Genomic DNA, 23,843 nt, shown 5'->3' with positions numbered 1-23,843 from the left:
CAGGCCGTCACTGCGCTCAAAAGCGCTAATGTGAAACTAGCCTTATCTGTTTTAATTGCACCTTTTTGAACTTGTTACCTGTATAAAAGACACCTGTCCACACAGTTAATCAATCACACTCCAACCTCTCCACCATGGCCAAGACCAAAGAGCTGTCTAAGGACTCCGGGGACAAAATTGTAGATCTGTACAAGGCTGGGAAGGGCTACAGGTCAATAGGCAAGTAACTTGGTGAGAAGGCAACAAATGTTGGCACAATTATTAGAAAATGGAAGAAACCCAAGATAACGGTCAATATTCCTTGGTCTGGGGCTCCATGCAAGATCTCGCCTCATGGGGTAAGCATGATTCTGAGAAAGGTCAGGAATCATACCAGAACTACACAGGAGGGCCTGGTCAATGACCTGAAGAGAGCTGGGACCACAATCTCAAATATTACTGTTAGTTGCACACTACACTGTCATGGATTAAAATCCTGCAGGGCATGCAAAGGTCCTCCTGCCCACAGCAGCACTTGTCCAGGCCCGTTCGAAGTTTGCCACTGACCATCTGGATGAACCAGAGGAGGCATGGGAGAAGGTCATTTGTTCAGATGAGACCAAAATAGAACTTTTTGGTATCGACTCCATTTGCCGCGTTTGGAGGAAGGATAAGTACAACTTCAAGAACGCTGTCTCAACCATGAAGCATAGTGGTGGAAAGATATTTTAGGGGTGCTTTTCTGCAAAGAGAGCAGGACTGCTGCACCATATTGAAGGGAGGATGGATGGGGTCATGTATCATGAGATTTTGGCCAACAACCTCTTTCCCTCAGTAAGAGCATTGAAGATGGGTCATGGCTGGGTCTTCCAGCATGACAATGACCTGAAACACACAGCCAGGGCAACTAACGAGTGGCTCTCTAAGAAGTATTTCAAGGTTCTGGAGTAGCCTAGCCAGTCTCCAGACCTGAACCCAATAAAAAATCTTTGGAGGGAGCTGAAACACAATGTTGCCCACTGACAACACAAAACCTTAAAGTTCTGGAGAGGATCTGTATGTCGGAGTGGGACAAAATCCCTGCTGCAGTGTTTGCAAACTTTTACAAGAACTGCAGGAAATATCTGATCTCTGTAATTGCGAACAAAGGTTTCTGTACCAAATATTAAGTTCCATATTTCTATTGTATCAAATACTTCTGTCATGCAATAAAATGCAAATTAATTGTATAACAATCGTACAATGTGATTTTCTGTTTTTATTTTTAGATTCTGTCTCTCACTGTTGAAGTGTACCTACTACAAAAATTACAGACCTCTCCATTCTTTGTAGGCTGGAAAACTTGCAAAATCTGCAGTGGACCAAATACTTATTTTCCCCACTGTAGATTGTAAGTTCTTGCAATCAAGGCCCTCACTTAATTTACTTGGATTGTGTTACTTTTTAATGTCTGAAGATATTTGTACTGTACATATACCCTCTGAATTGTTGTGCTGCAGAATATGTTGGTGCAATAGAAATAAAATTATTTTAAGTCAATGCCTTCATGAGACCTTGTGTAACCTTCATTCTTATGAATATCATGACCTGTACTGTCAGCAGAGCCAATGTGGTGCTTTTATATTTAGAAAGTATTTCACCTTTCATTTTTATCACCTAGCCACAAAATAATTGGTGGAATGTCTAACCATTGGGATACCACCAAACTACAGTTTATAAAGGATTGTCTGTCTCCCATTTCTCCTCCTAAGTTTTTCACTGATATCACGTTTTTAAAATTTGTATTTGATGGAGCAATAACTGTGAAATTCTTTGTGGTTATGATCATTAGCAAAATAGCCGGTCACAAGGGAAATATCGTAATTCGTCCATTCTACTTCTGCATTTATTTCACTTAGAACCATCCAGTCCTTGCACAGATTCAGTAGAAATCAGACATGATTAATGTCCTAAAGATCCAAAAAAGAAAGACATAGCCCAAAATATTGTCCATAACAATGGAATTTGGACATTAAAAAGGGAATCATAAGATGAACCACCAAGAATACCCAAGGTAAGAAAACAATTCTCTGAAACCATGAGGTGAGTGAGAGGGAGTGGTGGGACGTCTCCTGGATGCTTAATCTTTTCCTGAGATGATGAAAATCCAACATACGACTGTTAAATGGCTGGAATCCTGCTGATGTCCATAATGATATCCCTTATTTCAGGAGAGGGGTAGTTGTACATACGAATTGTTTCTCCTCGTAGTAGATAGGAGACATGGAGGCAGCTAAGTAAATACTTTGCTACTCATCTTTTCCTTGTCTACTGTATTTCTATGGAAGAGACCTGGCAATCATCTGGAGCGGTGGAGGGAAAAGCCAGCCATGTTCGGCACAATATTGGTGGCTTAGGCAGCATGAATTGAAGTCATATTTATATGGTAATATAACCCGCCCATCTGCACAAACTAGAGGGAGCGCCAAATTGTTTCTTCCCCTGATCTGTCTTAGTAATCACATGTACGATCCTCCAACACTCCAAAGACATAGTCAAAGGGAATATAGATTGTAAGCCCCTGCAGAGACAGTGATAATAATGTCTGTAAAGTGCTGTGGAATTAATGGCGCTATATAAGAGAATACAATTATAAAAATACGAAATTCTGGAGCAAATTTTTAATTTAACACTGTAAATAAATTAATAACTGGGCATCAACTGAATTGTTTTTATTGGAATAATTTTACTAAAAAAGACAAATGAAGAGTTTTTTATATAGTACAAAACAGCATATCAGTGTTTTACTTAGCTTTACTAACAGTTCCTATACATTTTACCATAGACCTTAAACTATGCAATTACAAAACAGAAGAATTGGCATTTTTCTGGACTGTATGGCTGTAATTTTAAGTACAACTCAGCTATGGAAAAGTAAGTATGATCTTTCATCTTTTATTAGTGGATTAACACCTTCCCAGCATCACATGCTATTTGTGAGTGTATGTATCAAGTGCACCCTTCCCAACAGATGGCAACTACAATAAAGCCTGCATCTGCCTGTAATATACATATAAGTCCATAAAGAACCTTTGTGTCACAGGTCACAAAAATTGATAAAAGGATGCTTCATGTCCAGCAAAAGACTAGGCAAAAAGCGACTACCACCGGGACATAGGAAATTTTTTTGCCCTAAATAAACCTAAATGGTTCCACACATAATTTATGTTTTATAATGCACCTAAAATTGCCTATATATTTTTAGTAACAAATAAATACATAAATAAATAAATGGCAATTTAATATAGCAAAGAGCCTTTTCTTTAAATTCATGGAATATATATACACACTAGACAGATGGTAAGCAAGAGGCAAGGAAGAGTATAGGGATCAGTGTAGACATTTCAATCTCTGTCCAGGGAAGCAGAGCAGACCAATTGGTCATAAAGTGCCTCAGTGCTTATAAACTGAATGGTAACATGAACTGGCAACAAAAAGTGGGATCAAATGGAGAAAGGTGCATGATAGTTATTTTACCTCAGTGGTAAACTAGGGATTTGCCGTGTCTCCCACCCCAAAGTGCGTTTCACCATTTCTTCTTCCGGGGGCCCAGTTCCATGCCAGGGTGAATACCTGTTTGGGAGATTGCTCAATGAGATACTCACTAAGGCTGGAGAGAGAAAGAGGGGTTCCCTAACCAATTTGTTCCATCCAACATGAGGGCCTTCGAGAAGCGGCCATTTGGTAAAAGGAAGCCCTATAGAGACCGAGATCGCTGGGAGACTTAGGAGTCCAAACATAAAGGTGCCCTTTTCAGTGGATCCTCTTCCAAGAGTGGAAACAAATTCCGTTAACCCTGACCCTCCTGTAGGTGGCAGATGAAAATTCTTTTGCCACAAATGGGGGGAGATTGCATCTAATCCCTGGATCCTGAGCCTAATATTGTCTGTATTAAAGCTAGAGTTTCATCACATCCCCCCAGATTCCTTTACCATGACCTCTCTTAAATCTCCTGGGCAACAGCAGGCTCTTGAGTCGGAGGTCCTTGGTCTGTTGTCTAAACATGTCCTGGTAGAGGTCCCATGGGACCAGGAGGGAACAAGATTTTTTTCCCCTTTGTTCCTGGTTTCCAAGCCAGATGGTTATTATAGAACCATCATTAATCTGAAGAGATTGAACACCTTCCTTTGATTTCACACCTTCAAGATGGAGTCAATAAAATCGGCTATTAAACTTTTATTCCCCAGATGCTTCATGACTGTCCTGGACCTGAAGGATGCCTACTACCATCTGGCCATACAAGTCAAGTTCCAACAGTGCCTCAGAGTGTTGGTCATCATAGGAGGTCATGTCTGACATTTTCAATTCACAGTGATGCCATTTGGTCTTTTCATGGCTCCTGTATCTTCATAAATTTGATATCGGAGTTGATGGCTTATTTGCATCTGCAGGACACACTTATTCCATACTTGGATTATTTCTTGATAGTAGTGAAGTCTGTCTCCCAATGTAGGGGTCGCCTTGCTGACACGATTTCATCCTTACAGGCGTTGAGTTGGATAATCAACCTGGACAAGTCCAGATCCTTCAATCCTTCCTGGGTCTACACCTAGATTCAGTAAGTCAAAGGTGCCTCCCCCCAGGGGAAAAGATGCTGATTATAATGACTAAAGGTTAGGATGGCAATTGTTAACCCTCATAGGTACCTGAGAGATGCTATGTCCCTTCTGGGGTTCCTTATGTCCTGTATTCCAGCTGTTCAATGGGCTCAATTTCATACTAGGTGTCTGCAGCAAGAAATCCACTGTGCGGATGAATGACTGCAAGGTCACCTCAATGGCAGAATGACTGTCATTAGAAGTTATAAACTCTCTGGCCTGGTAGTTAGATCGGGATCATCTTTCTAGGGGGTTCCATGGGTAGTGAAACTTTCTAGGATAGTTATTACTGTTAGTTGGCCCAGGGGCGGTGGTGCATAGGAGAGGCTGATGACACCTCAAACTTAAGGAAGTTAAAGGCAGTTATGCGATACATCACTTTCTCCCACAGCTGCGAGAGTCTCATGTGAGGATTCTATCAGACAATGCCACGTCAGTCGCATATATAAATCAGCAAGGCAGAACTCGGTTAAGGACTCTGAGGTCTAACGCTGTAAAAATCCTCGAACTGGCCGAAACCCATCTCCTGTCCCTCTCAGCCCTTCACATCAGGGGATTGGACAACCTAAAAGCGGACTTCCTCAGTTACCATACTTTACATCAAGGGGAATGGGTTCTCAGTCACCAAATCTTCGGAAAGATAGTGGACTTGTGGGTGCTTCCAGAGATAACCTGTTCTCTTCCAGAGCCAACAGGCAAGTCCAAAGGTTTGCCACCCTGAACAGGGCAGACCAGCCGAAGATGGTCAACTCCCTCCAGACCCTTGGCAGTTCAGTATGGCCTATGCATTTCCTCCGATGATTGTGCTTCCATTAGTCATCAGGAAGATCAGGGAGGAAGAAGTGAGGGTGATCCTCATCACTCCTTCTGGCCCAAGAGACCTTGATTTTCATGGTTTAGAGCCATGTCCATATCTGACTCCTGGATCCTCCCATCAGATATGGGCCTGCTCTCTCAGGGTCTATTCTGTCATCCTTAAGTGAAGTGTATCCACTTGATGGCATGGAACTTGAGAGGCAGCTTTTGAAGTTAAGGGTTTTTTCTGACAACTTGATCAACACTCTTCTCCAAAGTAGAAAGAAATCCACAACCAAGTAGAATATGGAGAAAATTCATTTAGTTCCATACTGCCCCTTTCTCTTATGAATTTCTGCATTCTTTGATTTTCTCCAGAGGGGTCGGGAGCTGGGCCTTTCAGTTAGCACATTAAAAGTTCAGATATCAGCTTTGGGAGACCTATATACTTATAATATTGCCGATGTTAGACGAATCTCATGGTTTACTACAGCTTGTGAGCGTAGCGACCCTGAACACATTGCTCGTTTACCTTCTTAGGACCTGAACCTGGTCCTTGATGCCCTGACAGCTCCTCCATTTGAAACTTTAGAGTCTGCCTATTGTTAAAAGCTGCTCTGTTAGTCACATTAACATCAGCTAGAAGAGTTAGTGATATACAAGCTCTATCTATAGATCCTCCTTTTCTTTTAGTTTTTTTGATAGGATAGTGCTGAAACCAGACCCTTCCTACCTCCCTAAAGTAGTTGCCAAATTTGACAGAAGTCAGGAGATTTTTCTTCCCTCATTTTTTTCTAACCTTTCTACTCCTGAGGAAGAGAGATTCCACACTTTAGATGTGAGGAGAACTGTCCTACATTATATAGACAGAACTCTTCCCTGGAGGCAGAGTAGGGCTTTGTTTGTGTCCTTTCAGGGCCACAGGAAGGGGTTTGGAGTCACAAAGAGCACTTTATCTCGATGGATCAGAGATGCAATCTTTCTGGCCTACTCAGTGAAAGGTGAAAATCCCCTGGACAGAGTAAGGGCCCATTCAGCACTGGCTATGACATCCTTCTGGGCTGAGAAGGTGAACATCTCGATCGATCTGATATGTAAGGCAGCAACATGGCCTTCATCATCTACCTTTTACAACCACTATAGACTTTATCTATCATCATCCTCTGACTGGGTTTTCGGGAGATCTGTCCCCAATACGGTGGTCCCCCCTGGTTGATGGTTCTCTGAAAGTCCCTCAGGTGTGTGCTGTCATGGTGAGAAGTAAAGACTCAATTACTTACCGGTAATTGTGTTTTATGGAGTCCACGACAGCACCCACTCACATCCCTCCCTTAGTTACACATAGTAAAAAACAAATAAACAAATATATGGGTGTATGTGATTCACTCCAGTGGTGGTTGTATATACATGTGTATTGATTAATTATTATGGAGATTGCCTAAATTTTTGCGGTTCCTCTCATGCTCTGTAATCCAACTGAGGAGGCAAAGGAGACCACCCCTTTTCATCTGCAGGTTCCTGTCCATATGGGCAGATCCTCTCTCTCAATTGGGTGCTGTCATGGACTCCATAAAACACAATTACCCATAGGTAATTTAGTCTGTTACTAAAAATATATAGGCAATTTGAGGGCATTATAAAAGGTAAATTTAGGTTTATTTAGGACAAAAAAATTTCCTGTGACAAGTGGTAGTTGCTTTTTGCCTACTCTTTTGCTAGACTTGAAGCATTGTTTTATCATTTTTTGTGTTTGTATGTTAAATAAAATTAATTTGCAATATACACTCCTTTTTCCTTGCGCTGTGTGTGAGGGTAGGTTGGGCAACTGCCTGTAACAGCAGTGACCGAATTTTGCTCCAGTTGCTTCTGTTTAAACCCTTAAATGCCTCTTTCAGTCTCTGACAGAGGCATTTAATTCTCTCAATCACAGAGATGCTCAGTTTCAGCACCTATCGCCCTCTTCCCCATGAGCAAGTACTGTATTCCTCAGCTGAACCTTCTTTTTTTTCGCTTTCGCCCTTTTGATTATTTTCTCCCATATTCCAAGAGCCACAACTTTTTTATTTTTACATCTACATTGCCATATAAGAATAAGTTTTAGTCTGGAACATAACATTCCCTTTACCATGTAAAGTAATGAAAAATCATAAAAAATCCTAGCGATGTGAAATGGTGAAAAAACTAATTTTGCTATTGGTTTTTGGTTTTCATTTTTATGACATTTACTATGCAGCAAATATGACCTGATTTTACAGATCAATATGACTACAGCATAACCAAATCTATACTTTTTTTTTTTTTTTTAATTTTATGGCTTTTAAACAATACAGAATTTTCAAAAAATTGTCTTGGGTTGTGTCTCCAAAGAGCTTGTATTTTGCAGGGAAAATTGTAATCTTTACCAACATCGATTTGGATATATATGACTTCATGTAAGTTTTTTTATTACATTATTTTGGGAAGTTAAAGTGACCAATAAAGTAGTAATTTTGTAATTTTGATTTCTTTATTCTTACTGTGCTTAATGTATAGGTTCAATAACATTACACTGTGGTTATAGAGAGTGATAGTCGATTTCCAGGTCCCGGTTCAGTGGCCACGTCAGTGATCTATGCTGGATGGTAGCCCTGAGAATCGCCTAATTGTTAGCATCCAACTCTTCTTTTGACTAGCTGGCTGGCATAATGACAATGACATTGCTCCTGGCTGGCTAATCAAAAGTGGAGCTGAGGATGCCGACAGGTAAGAGGCGTTTGGCAAAGTTCCCTTCAGGCAGTCATAGATTACTAAGATGGCCGTTGGACAGTGACCTGCGAATAAAGTAGCACCATCTCTAATTGTGACAGCTCGGACGCTTGATATCACAACAATATGAAATGCACTTATCCAGTAGGCCTCTTTCTGCCAAAGTCATTTTATTTGCACCTCATGACTGCATTGTGGGGGAGGATGCTTAGGTGGTGGGCAGCATAACAGCTCCCTGGATCTAAACACTATAAGGCTATGTGCACATGCTGCGGATTGGTCTGCAGATTTGTATCTGCGGAACCGCAGGTAAAATGACCTGCGGTTTTACCTGCAGATTGGCCTGCAATTTTCCCCTGCGGTTTATCACCTCTACAATGGAGGAGATGGTAAACCGCAGTAGAATCCGCAGAAAAGAAGTGGCATGTCATTTCTTTCTGCAGATTCAAAACCGCAGCTTTTCCGCAGTTAAAAATCTGCAGCATGTGCACAGCAGATTGTAAATCTCATAGACTTACATGGTAATGTACACTGTCTGCGGAACTGCTGCAGATCCACAGCGGCCAAAACCGCAGCGTGTGCACATAGCCTAAGGCTACAGTCTGCTGGTGCCCAATGTATATGGAATGGCCTCGTCTCTTGAGCTCATTTGATATAACCTCATCTGGCATGTGATGAATATATATCCTAGGTCGTTAACAGGTTACTAAAAGCAGGACCACACTAGGGTCGTTCGTGCAGCTTTTACTTAGGGGTGATAGCCAGTTGTCCAGACTGAACGTCTTAAGCTATAATCAAAGTTGTAAGTGCTGCAAAGTGTTATGGTTACAGTCTATGAAGAGGCATCCAACTTTGTAGTTTGTCACCCTCATGAAGTTTCACGTCATCACAGCTCATAGTATTGCCTTGCAAAATAGCCTCCATGAACATCTTTTGTTGTGTCATCATCTACAACATTAAAGGAAACACCCTAGAGACAAGGGTCTACCAAATCTTACTATATGCGCCAAGATATGCCATAACACTGTGAGTTCAATACTATATCCAATTCCATACTTATAGTATAAGCGATATAGAACATCACAACTTATAATATATACACATAAAGCACAGTAACATTTTTCCCGTTAGTGCATTATCACACATTATAACTTTGTATTAGATTGCCATCATAAGTACAAACTTGAAAATTGTCCAAACTTTTTAATAAAAGCTTGTGTCTTTTTTTTTCTTCTTATAATACAGGTACCTACAGTCAAAATCCTCTTGATTTTAAAATACACATAGATCCAGTTGTGCGTGTACAAAGAGGTCTATGTGCTCATGTTCCTTGCACATTTACTGTACCGACAAACGTAAGACTAAGTAGAGACACCAATGGATTGTGGTATAGATTGGGCACAGATGCTGGCCTACGTGTGGCTTCTCGAGAAAATTCGAACTATTACTCAAATGGACGCGTCAGTCTTATTGGAAATGTAACCAGAGGAGACTGCTCTTTGTATATAAAAGAACCATGGAGTGAAGATGAAGGTTTTCATGTTTTCAGAATTGAAGATATTCAGATGAAATTTACCTACACACACATCCAACCTTATGTGCACATAATGGGTAAGTGTAACCTTAATACCCAGTTGTGAAATAAAGGATATGCCATCATGACCGATAACGCACCAACATCGAAATGTCATCAGTAACTTAGGAGATATGGTGTAGTCAACTCATCATCTTAGATGCAGACTCCAGAGGCTGAGGACCATAGAGCCTCATAAGCGAATTTGGAAGGCATTCATAGACATGGCAAAAGTCAGCAAGTCAATCACCGAAAAATCTGATCTGGGCAAATCTGAATTTTTTTGCCAAAATTTTTTATTAGAGTTCTACTGAATCTTTAGATTAAATAAGACTCATACAATAATCATTGCGAAAAAGTTTTCTATTATCCTTAATAATCATTATGGCATGATCCAGAGAGGATCTGTTACCAGATTTCACAATACAGTATTATTGGTCGTCGGGGGCACAGGCAATTTCAGAAAGAGCAAGCTGGTCAAATGTAAGTGGATTTCATTAGATGAACACAGACAGGTATTTATATATGTAGATTGGCAATACAATAAATTGGTTTGATAAGTAGAGGCCAAAAAATGTCTTCCGGTTGAGGTGCCACCTGCAGTTCATTGTGTCTTTCTGCAGGTTTATGAAAATGAATGTTTAAACTGTATTTAGTGATAAAATCGTGAATGTTTGGTTTGTTTGGCTCTTTTCTTGCTGAAGGGAGCAAGTTTACTTTTCAAATGGTTTATCATTTGTTTTTGTGGGGCAAAGTAATCAGCGAAAAAGCAGTGCATGTTTACAAATGTGTTTGCATATGTGACTCACCATTTGTGTGTGTGAGGCGAAGTAATCACCAAAAAGCAGTGCATGTATACAAATGTGTTTGCATATGTGACTCACCTGCAGTGAAGTGTGCAATACTCCAATGTACCTGAAATAGGCCTGGCAAGCACTTGAGCAAGCTGGAAAGACCCCAAGGCAAATATTTGGATTTGTTTGTGATGTGTGTAAGCAGCTTTGTGGTAGTGTGCTTTGGGGTAGTGTGCTGCCACCTGCAGGTAATTTGACCTTTCAAACGGTGCATCATTTATTTGTGTGGGTGGGGTATGAATGGAGCAAGTGTGCAATTCAATAGGAAGTACATGTTTACAAATGTGTTTGCATATGTGCCTCACCAGCAGTGAAGTGTGCAATCTTCCAATTTGGCTAAAATAGGCTGGGCAAGCAGTTCGGCAAGCTGGAAAGCCCTCAAGGCAAATGTTTGAATATGTTTGTTTTGTCTGTAAGCACCTTTGTGGTAGTGTGCTTTGGGGTACTGTGGTGCCACCTGCAGGTCTTTTTTCCTTACTGAAGGTTTATGAAAATTAATGTTTAAACTGTATTTTGTGATCAAATCGTGGATGTGTGGTTTGTTTGGCTATTTTCTTGCTGAAGGGGGCAAGTTTACCTTTCAAATGGTGTATCATTTGTGTGTGTGGGTGCAGTATGAATGGGGATGCAAAGGAATCACCGAAAAACAGTGTTTATAAATAATAGAATAGATTCATAGATCTCATAGCCCTGAAGACTGGTCAACTTACTTTTAAAATTTAGCAAAAAATGGCCGTATAATCCCCAATATCCCATCTGAAAATGAGCGTCTAGCTGGACCTCTTAACCCCTTCTCGACATATGACATATAGTTACATCATACAGTGGGTATGGAAAGTATTCAGACCCCTTTAAATTTTTCACTCTTTGTTTCATTGCAGCCATTTGGTAAATTCAAAAAAGTTCATTTTTTCCTCATTAATGTACACTCTGCACCCCGTCTTGACTGAAAAAAAGCAGAAATTTAGAATTTTTTTGCAAATTTATTAAAAAAGAAAAACTGAAATATCACATGGTCATAAGTATTCAGACGCTTTGCTCAGACACTAATATTTAAGTGACATGCTGTCCATTTCCTTGTGATCATCCTTGAGATTGTTCTACTCCTTCATTGGAGTCCAGCTGTGTTAAATTAAACTGATAGGACTTGAGTTTAAAGGCACACACCTGTCTATATAAGACCTCACAGCTCACAGTGCATGTCAGACCAAATGAGAATCTTGAGGTAGAAGGAACTGGCCAAGGAGCTCAGAGACAGAATTGTGACAAGGCACAGATCTGACCAAGGTTAAAAAAGAATTTCTGCAGTACTCAAGGTTCCTAAGAGCACAGTGGCATCCATAATCCTTAAATGGAAGAAGTTTGGGACCACAAGAAGTCCTCCTAGACCTGGCCATCCAGCCAAACTGAGAAATCATGGGAGAAGAGCCTTGGTGAGAGAGATAAAGAAGAACCCCAAGATCACTGTGGCTGAGCTCCACAGATGCAATAGGGAGATAGGAGAAAGTTCCACAAAGACAACTATTACTGCAGCGCTCCACCATTCAGGCCTTTATGGGAGAGTGACCCTACAGAAGCCTCTACTCAGTGCAAGACATATGAACGCCCGCATAGAGTTTGCTAAAAAACACATGAAGGACTCCCAGACTATGAGAAATAAGATTCTCTGGTCTGATGAGATGAAGATAGAACTTTTTGGTAATAATTCTAAGCGGTGTGTGGAGAAAACAAGGCACTGCTCATCACCTGCCCAATACAATCCCAACAGTGAAACATGGTGGTGGCAGCATCATGCTATGGGAGTGTTTTTCAGCTGCAGGGACAGGATGACTGATTGCAATTGAAGGAAACATGAATGCGGCCAAGTACAGAGATATTCTGGTTGAAAACTTCTTCCAGAGTGCTCTGGACCTCAGACTGGGCCAAAGGTTCACCTTCCAACAAGACAATGACCCTAAGCACACAGCTAAAATAACAAAGGAGTGGCTTCAGAACAACTCTGTGACCATTCATGACTGGCCCAGCCAGAGCCCTGACCTAAACCCAATTGAGCATCTCCGGAGAGACCTGAAAATGACTGTCCACCAATGTTCACCATCCACCCTGAAGGAACTGGAGAAATCCCCTAATCCAGGCGTAAAGAACTTGTTGCATCATTCTCAAGAAGACTCATGGCTGTACTAGCTCAAAAGGGTGCTTCTACTCAATACTGAGCAAAGAGTCAGAATACTTATCATCATGTGATATTTCAGTTTTTCTTTTATAATATATTTGCAAAAATTTCTACATTTCTGTTTTTGACAGTCAAGATGGGGTGCAGAGTGTACAATAATGAGAAAAAAATGATCTTTTTTGAATTTACCAAATGACTGCAATGAAACAAAGAGTACTCACTGTGTGTCAAGTTCCTGACTTTGATGTGGGCTTACAAGTCGAGCCTCTAAGGCTATGTGCACATGCTGCGGATTGGTCTGCGGATTTGTATCTGCGGAACCGCAGGTAAAACTGCAGGTAAAATGACCTGCGGTTTTACCTGCGGATTGGCCTGCGGTTTATCACCTCTACAATGGAGGAGATGGTAAACCGCAGCAGAATCCGCAGAAAAGAAGTGACATGTCATTTCTTTCTGCGGATTCAAAACCGTAGCTTTTCCGCAGTTAAAAATCCGCAGCGTGTGCACAGCAGAATGTAAATCACATAGATTTACATGTTACTGTACACTGTCTGCAGAACTGCTGCAGATCCGCAGCAAAAACCGCAGCGTGTGCACATAGTATTACAGATGCGGGTGGAGCAAAGTGCTGCCTGTGGCTGTTAAAATGTTAAATGTCATTTTCAATCTCTGACAGCGGTATTTATCATGCATTGACAGGTAGTGCACATCTTTCTATGTATCCATAAGATGTAGTTGGGTTGACATGACAACATTGAAATAAAATGCAATAAAAGACCATCAAAACATTGTATAAATCCCAAAATGGTATCAGTAGAAATGTCAGCTCAGGGTGCAAAAGATAAGCCCTCAATTAGCCCCAAATCCCAAAAAGCATATTTTTTTTTCCAAATTTCCAAAATTTTTTCTATCACTTAAAAGAAAAACAACTTTACTTGTTTGGTATTTGCGTAATTGTACTGACCTGGAGAATCATATTGCTAGGTCAGTTTTACTGTATGGTGAACATGGTAAAGAAATAAGGAAACAATCGTGAAATTACACTTTTTTTGCAATTTTGTCGCACTTGGAATTTTATTCCCGCTTTTTAGTGCATCATATGATAAAATAAATGGTGTCATTCAAAACTACAATATGTTTTGCAAAAAAAAAACCCCTCACATGAGTTTGTGGATGGAAAAATAAAATAGCTATAGCTCTTGAAAAAAAGGAGGAAAAAATTAAAAAGATAAAATGGAAATTGGTTGAGGCATGAAGGGGTTGATGGAGGAAGTCTTGAAAAAAAAAAGACTTAACAGTCATTGCTCTTGGAAAACAGCAGCAAAAAACAAAAATGAAGGAAAGAAAAATGGTTGCACTCCAGTGGTCAGTGCTGAAATGGTATGGTAAAGATAACAAGGATGTTGATTATGACTTGGTCTAAATGATTATCATGGTGGAACTAGGCAGCTGGACCCAGTGATGCTGTAAATTTCACAACAATGTGATTTACTTACTGTAGACTTCCTAGTGTTGAACTTCATTTTTAAAGAACAGGAAACCCCCAAAAAATATGTATGGAGATAACACCATTGGACCTCCTCTCACGTTTTGTCGTATTTTTGTAGATCTCACAGATAAACCTACAATCTCTTCTACAAGACTGGTGGATGGAAAGGAGGTGACGATGACTTGTACAAGTCCTGGTAGATGCCAGAATATAGCACGGCCACGTATATCATGGGAAGGAACCATGACTGGTACAAGGCAGGTGGACTATATTATTACCTCTGAAGATGGCACCAGAACCTTCCACTCCAACATCACATTCACACCAAGAAAGTCACATGACAATTCCCCATTATTCTGTAGAGTGACTTTCAAACAAGACTTTTCCACAGTGGAGAAGCAATTTCTGAACGTGGAATGTAAGTCATACTCATCATATCCCATCATATCATCCATAATGCCAGGGCTGGAGATCATTCTGTGTTTCTAGTGATTGATGCAGACATATTTTCAATAACATTTCCAGACATCTTGGCTAAGACTTCTTTTGTTTATTTTTTCCTAGATTCTCCATCTGTTGATATAACCATTGAAGGTAAATTATTGCTATCTTATCTTATTAAAAAGAACATAAAGGCATGTTCATCTAGTAAAGCCCCAATAAAGTAACAGGGATGTATAACTTCCAAAATACAGTCCTATAAGTTGGATGACAACCTCAGAGGACAAAAATAGAGAACTTTTTGGTAGTCAGACTGTCCTGATAATCTAAAGAATAGTAGGAAAATTCAGTAGTTTTCTAAAGAATCAATGATGATAATGTACAGGAAATTCCCACAATATCTGTCATAAATGGATCATGGATGGACTCTAGAACGGATCATGTGAACCATGGCTATGGAGTTGGTAAGAGAAACCTCCAACTCTGACTACTCAATTTCCCTTATTCTGACTCCACGACTCCGACTGCAGAGCACTGCTTCACTAGTGAGCATGTACATAAAGTGCAGTACAGTTTTATCTTGACATCTTGACTAAAAGCCAAGATCCTTAGATCAGGAATGAAAAGACATTTATGGGGCATTTCACAACTTTCCCCAAATTCTTATGAAAAAAATTCACAGCACATCCTGCATTGAACTACTGCACACAATTTGTGTTATATTTTAGGAGTTGAAGTCGGTCCATTTTATACCGACTCCACCAAAATGGACATCAACTCTGACTCCACGGCCCTGCTGTGCATGGTGCTGGGAAAGGAAAGGTGGGCGCTCATGGCTATGACTCCCTCCATTCATGTGTATGGGAGTTCTGAAAATTGTAGAACATGGCTGCTAGATGTGGATATTGAGATGACCACAATTTCCAGTTCTCCTAAACAAATGAGATGCATGATATGAACAGCTATGTATTCCCAGCACCATGTACTGGGGTCCTATTCTAGAGATAGATGTAAGTCTCAGCAAACATTTATGACAAATCTTTTGGATATGAACTAGATGTACAAGATGGGAAAAGACTTTAAATGGTCACAGTTGTTTCAATAAATATTGAATAAATCATTGATACAAGCAAATATAAGAAGTTTTGTAACATATCTCATCAAAGAAATCACACCTTTTACCACTTACGATAGATATAGATAATTAGTAAGAAAGACATTATGCAATTCATCTTTTCATATATCTCTATCATTTAGGTGTTGATACCAATAGTACGACCGCCGTGATTGTGGAGGACGGAGATTCTGTAACTCTTCGATGCATTGTAGAAAGTAACCCAAATGCTTCCATCACTTGGTATAAAGAAGACATGGTGATTCAACCAAGCATGAATGACCTGATTTTCATCATTCAATTGATCAACATTACCGAAAGTGATGCCGGGAGATATCAATGTTCTGCAATAAATGAACATGGGGTCACAAACAGAAACATTGAAATCATACATCGAAGTAAGTATAAAGTATTCAATTTGTATGTATTGAGCTTGTAAAAGAGTCAGTTTAGTTTTGTAAGTGTAGTCTTCAATCATTAAAGGTGTTGTCAGATTTTCTCTTCAGGAGCATACATCTGTTTACTGCAAATTGGGGACAAGGTTGGTGGTACGCATTTGACTTGAGTGATTGACAGAACATTGGCTTTGTCACACCACTGGTCCAAGCAATGTGCTCTCTGATGCTGCAACCAAGGACATCTTTGCCACTGCTGCATCGGAGAAGCATAGTTGCACTGTAGACGGCCAGAACTTTGCAGTTTTACTTGTTAATGAACTTGAGAATAACCTTTTTTTTCAGTATCTCAGCTCGTAAAGTAATTACAGCCTCTCAATAATGACAAGATCTTGTCAGTTACCCATGGTATTGAAGCTCAGAACTTGTCAGTTACACACACTATTTAGGCTCAGAACTTGTCACTTACACACAGTATTTAGATTCAGGACTTGTCAGTTACACACAGTATTTAGACTCAGAACTTGTCAGTTACACACAGTATTTAGGCTCAGAACTTGTCACTTACACACAGTATTTAGGTTCAGGACATGTCAGTTACACACAGTATTTAGACTCAGAACTTGTCAGTTACACACAGTATTTAGGTACAGGACTTGTCAGTTACACACAATATTTAGGCTCAGACATTGTCAGTTACACATAGTATTTAGGCTCAGAACTTGTCAGTTACACACAGTATTTATACCTACAAATTGTTACACACAGTATTTAGGCTCAGAACTTGTCAGTTACACACTGCTTTAAGGCACAGTCTCAACTGTACAACTGACTTGCACAATATTGCTCAAGGAGTTTGTCTCTGTTACTTTCTTTTGTAGTCAGCCTCTCTGGACAGCAGATTCCTTTGTGCCTTGATTACTCCTCTTTTGGCTCCTCTTACTATGGTTTCCAGCTATTACTTGGGTTGGGACTGGATCTACTGGTTATGGTGAATTGTGAAATTTCTCAGCACTAGATCATTAGGCTGATCTCTGCTTCTCAAAGGCATCTGATAATATTCCCTTGCCGATTCTGTACAGAGGCCCACCTTTTAGCCATTGAGCTACATGACTTTCTCCTAAGCACTAACAAATAGGACTTTGCAAAAATTTTATTTAATGCAAACTAATTTTTGTCTTACCAAACTCTGAGGTGTTTATGAACCCCAGAACATAATATACAGTATGTCGCGAGAAAAATTTTTTCACCTCGCTGCTCACTTTTCCTGCCACCACAGATCATCATTCAGTCTTCTGTGCAAATTCCTTAATCCTCTCCTCTGTTTCTTCTTTCCTGCCCTAACAGAGAGTGAAGATTAAAAAGGGACATCATTTGTCATAGAGATCTAGAAAAAAATTGCATTTGTGGCTACATGGAAGATGATAAATGGAAGTGGTGGCATTATTTTTTTCATGCCTTTCCTGGCCCTCTACAAATCAGAAGAATGGTGGCCAACGTGCTATGTTCATCACACAAAAAAATTTATTTGTGAGAATCCAAATATTTCACAAAATTTAAGCAAAATATATTTAGCCTCGAACCGAAAGCACAAGTTTACAACCCCATGGCTATGATGTGGGTTGAATAATTCCCATTTTAATCTGTTGTGCTAATATTTATTTACATACAGATGAAGGATCCAGAGATTCATTTATAAACAGTTATGGACACATCATCCTTCCAGCAACGATTGGCGCAATTTGTCTTCTACTTCTTGTACTGCTTGTGTTTGCTTGTTGGAGGTAATGCATGTTAATACTCAATAGATATTAATGGCTGAATTCCTACTTATTTTATCTGTCTATTGTCTGATTTATAAAACCCATTTTTAAATACCCAAATGACGCACTATGGGTTAGTCTGGTGGGTTTTTCTTTTTTAATAACCTCCATCAACTAGAGCAAAGACCATCTGCAAAGAGCATCTTTGACAGTATCACCCGCTCCAGCGACTTCTGATTTTTTCAACAGACTCTCTGCTTGTGGCTCTAGTGAACGAGGAGTTGTCACAATAAATGTCTCTTGGCAGCACACACTCTTCTGATGTTGCTTGGACCTGTCATTCCACCCAGGTCGACTAAGGATGAGTGCACACGCTGCGGATTTACCTGCGGATTTTTCCGCGCAGATTTGCAGGTAAAACCACAGGTAAAGTGACCTGCGGTTTATCTGTGGATTTGCCAGTGGTTTTCCCCTGCGGATTAACACCTGGACAATGGAAAAGGTGTCAAACCGCTGTGGAATCCGCAGAAAGAATTGACATGCTGCGGATTTAATACCGCAGCAAATCCGTGTGGAAAAATCATCAGCATTTGCACTGCAGACTTGAAATCCCATTGACTAACATTGTACTGTACAATGCCTGTGGATCTGCTGCAGATCCACAGCAAAATCCACAGCGTGTGCACATACCCTTAGGGTTTGGGGTGTTGTCTAGAATCCCAGTGGAAGCCATTAGCTTTCTTCTGTGGCCCTTATGTTGGCACCACACCTGTATTAAACTCCTAGAATTCTGCTGCAAATGGACAGATATTGAGGTCAGTTAGGGATCGTGCAGGCGTAAGGGTAGTGAGGATGGCGTTCCATTCCTCTAACATGCCCTAATGGTTAAATGTATGAAAGTGTATTTTACATGTATGTTACAGTATTTTATTTGAGTTATCCTTCTGTGGCTGCAGTTTCCTGTTGGTAGTGTAGACACGGTTAACTGTAAAGGCCAGCCCAGGATGGGGAGGAGAATTGTGGGTTAGTGACCGGAATAGAAAGTTCAGTTAGTACGTAACTTTGGACAGGGAAAGAAGAAAGGATACCACTCTGGTCAAAGTGTTCTTCACTGGAGTGTGTGTGCATAGAAGAGGAGACCAGATAAGCAGACAGAGAGAAAAGGAAAACAACTAAGGGAAGGAGCTCGAATGATGGCCATGGAATACCTCTAGCAGTCGGGTTGGGCAAGGAAACTTAGGTTCAGCAACTTTGTGAGAGGCCTCCTTGAATGGAAAGTGTCAGTAAGTGTTGTGGTCTTTCCTGAAGAAGAAGTAACTTTATGTTTCAAAATGCATAAAATAAACCACCACCTTATTTATACTTTACTGGGATATACGTCTCAATCCTTTCGGCAGCATGGAAATTTCCACTAATCCTTTTTACCTCTGATGGTCACTTGCCGACCCGTGGATCAGCTGCAGCTGACTCTTTATATTATATGCTGTCTTAACACATTGAACAGGTGAGTTTAATCTGAACGTAAAGCTTACTAAATTTCTTGGATAAGACCCTGTTTTGCCCTGTTCTCTCCTACAGTTTCTTGGTAGTAAAGTCTTGAGAGCTGTGGATCTTAGAAGAGACAAGTTAGCAAGGCTTAGGGCACATGCAGTAAAGGAGTTAGCCACAGGTGCTTCGTTTAGGTGATTCCTAAAAGTGGGCTGAAGATAGAGAAAAAAGGAAAGAGCAGCTAATTTGTCATAGCTGTCTAGGAAGTTTGAAAGTCCCTAACTTTGCTAGTGAGACATTTCATCAACTGTGCCTCTGAAAATGTTTTGTGAAGACATGCCACTGTATTGTAATTCAAAGAAAGATATCTGCACCTCATGTAGTGATTTGTTGCAAATTTGTATTTGTTTTTCTACACTGTTGTGGTCTTCTGTTCATGGGGTCGTGGTGAATAATGACCAGAATTAGCGCAGCAGAAAAGAGGAGTCAAGAAGTGGCCACAGTTACTACAGCAACACACACACCTAAAGCAAGCCCGTGTTTTATGTAACGTGCCAGGGTGTTGGACTCATGACACTTGACATTCGCTTACAGCTACCACCCTGGGCATGTTTACACAGGCGACTGTATTTTTGATCCTAGTGTGATCTGACAAAACTTCAGATAGCATTAGGACCAATGTTATTTTATGGGGCAATACACGTCTGATTTTTTTTTCTCAGATCACACTTGGTGATGCAAGTCAATCGGTCCATCAAAAAAAAAAAAATCGGACCGCACTCGGATGAAATCCCCATATTTTCTCATACTGGCTGTATAGAGAAGATGGAAACTTTTTTTTTCCATCTGCTCCACATTTGAGAAAACCATATCACTCACTGATCACATACTCATCAGATTCTGATTAGCATCGTCAAATCGATTTTCACGGAAAAGAGAAAATATAATCGGATGACCTTGGCCTTAATCTGAGACATCACTGTTACATTTCCTGTTGATATCCTACTTCTGAAATGGCTTTATCTTGACTTTGTCTTATTCAATATCCTTCCTGATTGTGATCTCGGCTCTTCTGACTTTTCTCTTGACTGATCTTCTGGTATCTGACCTCGGCTTACATTCAGACTTCAGTTTGTCTACTGTTTTTGTACTGTTTTGTCCCTCCTGATGTTGTACTGGCTTTGTTTGACCATCCTTGCTTTAAGCTTGGTCCTCCTGTCAGCAGCCACTCCGTAAATGCAACCCAGTTGGACCTTTAGTATTAGAAAAATACAGGACTGGATTTTTCTTTTCTTTTTATTTTTCAAAAGAAAATATAGTGGGTACAAAAGAAAATTTTCATGGTCGACATTACCCAGTCAACGCCTTTTGACTGCACTAAGCAGTCTTACTCATGAGCCGGACTCCAATTTTTTCTATTATCCATGATGTGAGGCCAGGGCAAGGTCAGTGTCTGAGCCCCAGGTGGATGAGCATAGAGCAACTGGGTGAGCTGGAATCAAGTTTTTGGGACCCTTAGTAAGACCAGAACCCTGAACAGAGGTTATATGGGAAATGCTGGTGTTTCTCTGGGATCTGTTTGATGGAGTGGATTACCTAAGCCTATCTGAAGTAACCTTTTGGGTTTCTGGATTCTGACAGACATAACAGTGTAAATTTAATCCAGAGGACCCAGCTTCTACAATACGAACATGAAAAGCCCAATAAATTTGCTATGCACAGTGTAATACTTCATTTTCCCCTGTAGGTTTAGTGTTAGTACTGAAAGATTTTTTTAAAAAGTAGCTCTAATTCCACTTTCTGTCGACGCTTCCTTTTTCTTGTAATTTGTTGTTGTGACATATTTACTATTTTCATAGAAAAAGACAGAGGAAGCCATCGAGCATTGAGGTATGTGCCATACTAAGATAATGAAGACCTCTTCTTTCTGTTGGCCTTCTTACGGCATATGGATGTCAAAGAGAGGTATCCTTTGTATTCTTCACCAAGACAATATTTTATTGAATTTTACCTAAATGTGTCTATTTAGGGATAAAAATATATATACAGTATATATTTTTTTAATTGTGTTTCATCATTCTTTTTACTATTTGGCTTTTATAGGCTTTTGTTTTCCATTTGCTTACCAATTGCTATTTGAAGAATGAAGTAACTGAGCTCATTCTCAATCCCATACTGCATCAAAGTTGAGCTGAACTTTGATGTGGTCTTAAATCATCTGCGAGGAGCTCAAAAAAGACTGAATAAGTTACAAATGCTCCATCAGAACAAGTTCACTTATGGGTTTTGGGTAACTCCTTCAACAGTCAAGAATGTTCAAGAAAGCATCAAGCCTTTGACAGCCGAATGGTGCAATATTTTTCTTGAAACCCACTTGCAAGCATTTTTAGCCCAAAATACAAGCATATAAGAAAAAAATCTTGACAGTTTTTTACTTTTTTTTCTTAATATCTTTTAATTGAATGCAATCACAACTTTTTTGATCCTGCAGGTTGGAGCCACATATACAGAACTGAGGAGGTCAGAGATTACAGATACGTATGAACAATTGAAGGTAATTATGATCCTGTTGTTGCAACTCAATTCTTTACTGTTGTTTATAATTCTATTTTATTTTTTGCATATTTATATGAATTTCTATATCCTATCTTACAGCCTATGACTCGTGCAAACACCACTGCTGTAGGAACAGATGTCGATGCAGCTAATGATTATGAAAATGTCCACAAACAACATAGATGATATTAAAACCTTCTGATGTAACCATGGGGTCTATTGTTTTTCTTTTGTAAGAGAAAAATGATATTTGCATTGACTGGTTGAATGAATAGCGGAATGATCTTCATTGAATGTCTCATTATCTTAAGGACCGTTCTAAAGAATAGAAAGTGTTTGAGTCATAAAATGTTAGAATTGCAAGGGACCTCCAGGGTCATCGTGTCCAACCCCCAGCTCAGTGTTGAAAACCTCTAAATTCTTATAGAGAATGGGACGATCCATATTGCACAAAAGCCCCTCTGACCTAGGAGAGAAAGTCAAGTGAAAACTGAAGGCAATAGGGTGAGAGAATGATGGGGCCAAACTCAGAAACTAGTAGTGTAGTCATGTGACTATGGTTGCCCTTTTATGCGTCATTTGTAATATGAACCGCTGTTCAGGCAATAATATATTAGACCCAATATCAATGTGGATGTCCAGTTTGGAAAACTTATTTGAAAATAATTAATAATGATTCCAAAGGATCTATCTATGCAAAACCGCTTTGCTATAGCGCTAAGAACCGAAAGAAAAAACATAATATCGATTGGTGCCAGATAATGGATACAGTTATCAAAACCCCCATTTGTTGAACATTAGTGGCAAAGTCCAATCAATAGCGAAAAACAACTATTCTAAGACCACCTTTTTAACGAGTTGATAAAGACCTCTGTGGAGTACCTATTATTTTAACTTCCTGCCAAGCTATGAAACAAGGCAACATTATGGAGAGTACTCTTTTAGTGGGTCACCTGGTCTATGAAATCACTATGGGGCTGATTCATTCAGATTGGCATAGCAGACGCTCTCGCTAAAGGGCCCGTCACACTAAGCGATATCGCTAGCAATATCGCTATAACTTCACTGGTTTTGTGACGTAGCAGCGATATTGCTAGCGATATCGCTATGTGTGATACTTACCTCCGACCGGCTCCCCCGCTGGTTATCGCTGATCACGCGAGAACGGCCTGGGCCATTTCTCGTCGTCAGCTTCCTGCTGTGGCGACGAGCGACGCGCGTGGATACGGGCAGGAGGACGTCTTCATCGCCTCGTCTGACAGGTAAGTAGTGACCGCCAACCGCTGCTATGTCGCTGGTGAGATCTGCCTGTGTGGCAGCTCACTAGCGACCACTTAGGCTACTTTCACATGTCCGTCGGTGGCATTCCGGCGCCATGCGGCAAAAAGATGGAGTGCCGGATCCAGCCATGAACGGAGGGACCGGAAGTATATGCGGCGTATCTTACGGCGCCTGACACGGCTATGTTGCAAAGGAGTCACCAGGGAAAAAAAGGATCCAGGAGCCGGTGAACGGGGTATGAAAAAGAGAGAGAACGTGGTATGAAAGAGAGAGAGAACAGGGTATGAAAGAGAGAGAGAGAGAACGGGGCATGAAAGAGAGAGAGAGAGAACGGGGCATGAAAGAGAGAGAGAGAGAACGGGGTATGAAAGAGAGAGAACGGGGTATGAAAGAGAGAACTGGGCATGAAAGAGAGAGAGAGAGACCGGGGTATGAGAGAGAGAGAACGGGTTAAAGAGAGAGAGAGATATCCGGGCATGCGCACAGGGTAAAACCGTGCATGCGGTGGCCGGATCAGGTAGAAGTCTGATCCGGCGGCCGGAATGTGCCATTGAGAAACA

At 40.4% G+C, this 23,843-nt stretch overlaps 1 protein-coding gene across 3 annotated transcripts; it reads left to right on the top strand.

Annotated features, from left to right (window-relative positions):
• The first annotated feature begins 1,846 nt into the window (after positions 1–1,846).
• LOC141085326 (sialic acid-binding Ig-like lectin 13) lies at positions 1,847–22,209 on the top strand. 3 transcript variants are annotated; one of them, XR_012231274.1, is made up of 10 exons: positions 1,847–2,032; positions 2,804–2,892; positions 9,402–9,767; positions 14,364–14,663; positions 14,810–14,839; positions 15,944–16,198; positions 17,868–17,979; positions 21,306–21,411; positions 21,938–22,000; positions 22,102–22,209. XR_012231274.1 is itself a non-coding variant. In XM_073570609.1 (10 exons), the coding sequence occupies exons 2-10, from the start codon at positions 2,814–2,816 to the stop codon at positions 22,186–22,188; spliced, it is 1,323 nt and encodes a 440-aa protein (XP_073426710.1). In that variant the 5' UTR covers positions 1,847–2,032; positions 2,804–2,813; the 3' UTR covers positions 22,189–22,209. The 3 variants fall into 3 exon arrangements, 2 of the variants coding, with proteins under 2 accessions (XP_073426710.1, XP_073426711.1); XM_073570609.1 differs by having other exon boundaries at positions 21,306–21,336; XM_073570610.1 differs by lacking the exons at positions 1,847–2,032; positions 2,804–2,892 and adding an exon at positions 7,788–7,843 and having other exon boundaries at positions 21,306–21,336.
• Positions 22,210–23,843: the final 1,634 nt, after the last annotated feature.

This window comes from Dendrobates tinctorius, unplaced genomic scaffold, assembly GCF_039654945.1.
Source record: "Dendrobates tinctorius isolate UK_male_01 unplaced genomic scaffold, ASM3965494v1 ptg000028l, whole genome shotgun sequence".
Taxonomy (NCBI): Eukaryota; Metazoa; Chordata; class Amphibia; order Anura; family Dendrobatidae; genus Dendrobates; species Dendrobates tinctorius.
Note: the sequence above shows the minus strand (reverse complement) of the source record. Positions and strands in the feature narration are given on the sequence as shown.

Excerpts from the sequence above, each read along its gene's own strand:
- LOC141085326 (XM_073570609.1), top strand. The coding sequence starts at position 2,814 with ATGCAATTACAAAACAGAAGAATTGGCATTTTTCTGGACTGTATGGCT. Across the intron at positions 14,840-15,943 it reads TGTTGATATAACCATTGAAG|GTGTTGATACCAATAGTACG; the intron begins GTAAATTATTGC and ends TCTATCATTTAG. Across the intron at positions 22,001-22,101 it reads ATACGTATGAACAATTGAAG|CCTATGACTCGTGCAAACAC; the intron begins GTAATTATGATC and ends CCTATCTTACAG.